Source organism: Camellia sinensis, chromosome 6, assembly GCF_055761805.1.
Source record: "Camellia sinensis isolate YWXY chromosome 6, ASM5576180v1, whole genome shotgun sequence".
Classification (NCBI taxonomy): Eukaryota; Viridiplantae; Streptophyta; class Magnoliopsida; order Ericales; family Theaceae; genus Camellia; species Camellia sinensis.
The window spans coordinates 191246081-191251939 of NC_138966.1; the positions used below are offsets into that span (position 1 = coordinate 191246081).

Genomic DNA, 5859 nt, shown 5'->3' on the forward strand with positions numbered 1-5859 from the left:
AATATTGTAAAACTTTAAACTTTTTCTTTCTTCAACAAATATTTTAATAAGTTCAGATATAAATTATAGGAAAAATTATACCGGTGGTCCCTATATTTTAAATTTTGTGTCATTTTGATCCATACACTTTCAATTGGTTCAATTTTAGCCCTTAATTTTAGATTCTATGTCAATTTTATCCAATTGATAATATTGTTAGTGTTTTTTAAAGAAAATTACCACTAAATTACTTTAGGTTAATTGATTGAGTTTAATAAGTTTATAATTTTGCCTTTAAAAATATGACATATGACACTTTTGTACGTATTTTTTCAAAGAGATGCTAAGAGTTATAATCAATTGGACCAAATTAAGACAAGTTGTAAATTCATGGTCAATCTAGAACTTATTCATAAAAACTTATGGTAGATGATAGTGCGGTGTGGTTGAAGTTGTCCGTCTAAAAAATAATAATAATAATAACTAAAAAAGAAAAAAAAAATGAAAGAGAAAAGTCAATAGCAGCGTTTCAATCGGCAATTAGAAAAAAATGAATGAGAAAGGGATTTAGTTGTTGAAGAACCGTTCGTCCTTGAAGTAAATTGTGAATGAGGAAAAATGTTACCCATTGAGGACTTGGTAATTATTCTCTCGTTTGCAATGGAAAATGTTTAATGAAAAATTCAACCACTCTTATCCATCTATATCTATAAATAGACACACATCCATGCTAGATATCTATCTCCTCCTTCAAGCAATTAGCCATAGAAATTTCAATTTTCTTCAATTACAATGGGCACTCACTTTATCTTTGTAACCATAGCCATCACGGCTTTGGCATCGCTTGTATCTGCTTCTGACCCTAGTCCTGTACAGGATTTTTGTGTTGCTATCAATAACTCTGCTGGTATATTTTATACTTCTCTCCCAACTTTGTGCCTTTCAAACTTAAGTGTTAGATTTTGAAATATAATTTTAGTGACAACTTATTTATAGTGATTGTATTTTGATGATAATTAAAACCTCAATTTTTAATTTTTCATTTTGAAGTCAAATATTGATTGATTAATTGTATGTTGCATAAATATGTTTTTGTGTCATTTTGATAATCAATATTTTAGTGGTGCCAATTTCTTTTTCAAAGTATTAAATATGTATTAAGTTGGTTCCCTTGCAGACATCGTCTATTTTCATCATCAAAATAAGCAAAATTTTATAAATAAAAAATACAAATCAGCCAAAAAAATAAAAATAATTAGAAGTTAATTACACTTTTGGTCCTCAAAATATATGATATGTTTCATTTTGGTTTCCAATATTTTAATTGTTTAATTTGTGAAGGGCCAAATTTTAATTTGTTAGATGTCATTATTGTAATGTTATTGAAAATTGATTAGTTTATATAATATTTTCTTTCTTTCACCCAATTCTAACTGAAGCACAACTCCATTTTTGTTTTTTTTTTTTTTTTTTTGCATGCAGTGTTTGTGAATGGCAAAGTCTGCAACGACCCAAAGCTTGCCACAGCTAATGACTTTTTCTTTTCCGGCCTCCTTACTCCTCAGAGCACATCGAACCCAATTGGGTCAAAGGTCACTCCCGTAAACGTTCTACAAATACTAGGCCTCAATACTCTTGGCATCTCCTTAGCTCGAATCGACTTTGCACCTTATGGCCTCAACCCACCCCACACGCACCCTCGTGCAACTGAGATCATCGTAGTCTTGGAAGGTACTCTCTACGTCGGCTTCGTGACTTCCAACACTGACAACCGTCTCTTCACAAAGGTCTTGTATCCAGGAGATGTTTTTGTGTTCCCAGAGGGTCTCATTCACTTTCAATTTAATAATGGAAAGACTAATGCAGTAGCTCTTGCTGCCCTAAGTAGCCAAAACCCCGGAACCATTACAGTTGCTAATGCAGTATTCGGGTCGAAACCAATGATTTCTGATGATGTTCTTGCCAAGGCATTCCAAGTGGACAAGAAGGTGGTAGACCATCTTCAAGCTCAATTCTGGTATCCCAACAACTAGAGAAATAAACAATAGAGAACCCACGAATCTATTTGTTAAACTTGAAGCAAATATGATTTAATACATAGCATAAATAAGTGGGTTGGTACTGGATGATTTCCTTAAAAATTGTTTTCCTGTAATTTTATGATGATGACGTTTGTTACATTATTTCCTTAAAATTGTTTTCCTATAATTTTATAATATTGAAGTTTGTTAAATAGTACATGTCTCTCTCTCATATATTTTTTACACTCTCTTAATCTTTCAAACAATTCCCATATTCAATTGTTTAAGAGACGACAATGGACCAGCAAGCTTTTGGTTATTAGAATCTTCCAAGTAGTTTAAGTTGTTTATACTCTCTACGTCGAGGATGTTAGAATTCAGTAACCAAAGCACAATTTGAAAAGAGATATTCGCACCCGTTTTTTGTTAGTTGTCTTTATCTAAAAATTACTCCAACAAGCTAGCTAAATTCTTCTAGTGAAGTAGTCTTTCACAGGCCTTGGGGGTCTCCACAGCTTAGTTATTTGCCTACTTATTTTACCTTCCCCAACTTTTTCTAGCTAAATTTAGCTATTCAAAAATCATCCTCTAAACATTAAAAAATAGAGAAAATTTCATTTTGCTCTCCAAACTATACATTGATGATCAATTTACACAGATACTTCTTACAATTTGAACTTTACACCTAAACTATTCAATTTTGGATCAATTCCACCCCTTGGGTCAACTGCCGTTTATAATTAGATGATATTTGCTGACGTCTTCATTTGAGATTTCATTTTACTCTCAAACTATCCCCAAAATATAAATTAGACCCCTATACAAAATGAAGTTTGGGGGTCTATATTTTTGAGATAGGTTGGGAGGCAAAATAAAATTTCAAACAAAATTTCGGTGCCACATCTGCAACTTCTATTTGATTATAAACCGCGGCTAACGACAGTGGTAAAACTTATCCATAATCAAATAGTTTAGGTGTAAAATTAAAATTATAAGAAGTAAAAGAGTTAAATTGATCATTGAAGTATAATTTGAAGAGTAAAATAAAATTTTCTCTAAAATAAATATATTCACTCAATCTCCATTTCTCCTCTTTTTTCGTCTTTTCTTAGAAACCGACAACTAAAAACAAATTCAAAATAACTAGCTAAGTAAATAGTATTATTGGAATACATATTAGCTAAAGTGATTAGCTGAGATAAATATTGCCTTTTTACTTTAGGCTTGTAAAAATAGCTATTAGTATTCTTAACATATTATTAGTTAAAATCTTTTCTTTTTTTCTATAAAAAATACAAACTCAATCATAATATGCACAAGTGTAATGATTAAACACTATTGGGAGGATTTTGATTGTATTTGGTTTATGGATTTGGGTAGCCTTTTAAAAAAAGCAATAGAAAAAAATGAGTGAAATATAAATAAAATATAATTATATTTCACATACCTGTTTTCTTTCTATTTCTCAATAACTTTCCAAATTAATGATCCAAACATGATTCATGAGATATGGGTAGGGTAGGGGTGTAAAAATGGCCCGAGATCCGTGTGCGGCCTAAATCCTGCCCGAAGGTCGAGGTAGGCCCGGCCCGTTTCGACCTGGTTAGGTCCGAGTCCGAGCCCGAGCCCAATCCCAGTACCTTGGGCCTAAGCCTTCCATTTCGGGCCCGGCCCGGCTCGACCCAAAAAATTTTGGAGCCCTACGAACAGCCCAACCCACCCATGCAGCCCTCTCTCTACCAATGGTCAAATTTAAAAAAAAAAAAAAAAAAAAAAAAAAAAACTTGTAATGGTTAAATAATTAAAAAAATAAAAAATAAAATAAATAAAAAGATTGATCTTATAAAAATAAAAAATTAAAATAATTAAATAAAAATTAATCTTGTAAAAAAAAAATCATATGATTAAATAAATAACATTAATAATTTAAAATTAAAACAGGGTCGGGCTTGAGCCCAACCCATTACCTTGGGCCAAGGCCTAGGCCTTCCATTTGGAGCCTGGCCCAGCCCAAAAAAATTTCAGACCCTACGAGCGGCCTGGTCCACCTGTCCATGCGGCGCTCTCTCTACCAATGGTCAAATTTCAAAAAATAAAAATAAAAAACAACTTGTAACAGTTAAATAATTAAAAAAAATAAAAAACAAAAATAAATAAAAAGATTGATCTTATAAAAGCAAATAATTAAATAAAAATTAATCTTGTAAAAATAAAAATTTATATAATTAAATAAAAAACATTAATAATTTAAAAATAAAAACATAATAATAGTTTATTAAATTAAAATCAAACTAATAATAGTTTTTTCTTTGGCCAAGAGAGAGAGAGAAAGAGAGAGAGAGTGTGCGTGTGATGTGATCCAGTGTCATTGTGTCAGGCAGTGGCTTGCATCTTCTCATCAATCACTCAACTCAAACAATAATATATATACAAACGGTCATAATTAAACTACTATAAATATTTTTTATTTTTCAAAATAAATCTCATAACAAATAATATTTTCTCTCCCTCTTAAACTCTTTCAATCTCTCTTAAACTATCAATCTCTCTCAATCTCTTAATTAATTTTGAAGTGTCATCCCTAAGTGACAATTGTAATTTTGCAACAATAAACTTTTATCAAAAGAAGCTAATTTTTGTATCGCATTTGCCAGTCGGTAACATTAGTTAGTTTAATTAAATTTATTAACTACTCATTTTTTTCATTAATTATTAGTACATATGTATTAATTATTATTTTTTACTAATTGTATTTGCACATTATTGAAATTAATTGTTAATTCTTATTTATTGTTTTACTTACATTATTATGGATCCTAATATGCCTAATGTTTATATCGATATTGATACATATAATACACAACATGAATCTATTGATTCTCCTTCTAATATCCATCTTCCAACAGTTTGGTCATCATCTAGGAGCAGAAGTAATAGTATTTGGGAACATTTTGAAAAAATATCTATAAATAATCATGATGGAACAATTACATTTAAAGCAAAATGTAAATATTGTGCACATTTACTTAGTGATGTATCTGCAGAGAGTACTAGACATCTAAAAAGGCATAATAACAAATATTTACAAAGTCAGCAACCTGAGATTCGAAATCAAATGCAATTAGGGGCTTTATCAACTGGTAATTTATAAACATTTTCATATGATCCTATACGTGCACAAAATTCTGTAGTTGATTATATTATTAGAAAAAGACAACCTTTTACTACTAGTGAATGTCCTTATTTTACCAAAATGATTCACGAAAGTTTTGCACCCCAATATCAAAGTTATTCAAGAAATACTACTAGAAATAGGATTTTAAAGAAATTTGAGGATATCAAAAGTGAATTATTTGACATCTTTAAAAATTTGAATGGAAGAGCTTGTTTAACATCCGATCTGTGGTCAAATAATGGTTTTGAATATCAATGTATCACTGTACATTTTACTGATAATGATTGAAAATTAAATAAAAGAATTATTTTATTTAAATTAGTTGAATTTCTATACACTGGTCATTCGCTTGGTGTAAAAATAAGAAATGTATTATGTAATGACCCAGAAATTTTTTTTTTTAAATAGTCAGTGCATAATTTGATTGCCGTGTAAATTCTGTATGAAAATAGTTTGGTTTTGTATTTTTTAAAAATAGTTCCCGATCTTAGAAAATTATGAAATTTTTATGTGTTGTTCCCATATAAGTCAAGCACGTTGGATAAAAATTTCAGAATTAAATGATGAGTATTTATTTTATGAAAATTCATGGACTAATTGGTGGTTAGTTTAATTTATAGCATAATTTTGTTATTTAATTTTTAATGTTTAGACTATAATTTGAGATAAATTAGTTGGGTCTAT

At 29.9% G+C, this 5859-nt stretch overlaps 1 protein-coding gene across 1 annotated transcript; it reads left to right on the forward strand.

Moving 5' to 3' along the window:
• The first annotated feature begins 609 nt into the window (after positions 1 to 609).
• Positions 610 to 2212, forward strand: LOC114292740 (putative germin-like protein 2-1). The gene is made up of 2 exons (XM_028236767.2): positions 610 to 886; positions 1462 to 2212. The coding sequence occupies exons 1-2, from the start codon at positions 772 to 774 to the stop codon at positions 2010 to 2012; spliced, it is 666 nt and encodes a 221-aa protein (XP_028092568.1). The 5' UTR covers positions 610 to 771; the 3' UTR covers positions 2013 to 2212.
• Positions 2213 to 5859: the final 3647 nt, after the last annotated feature.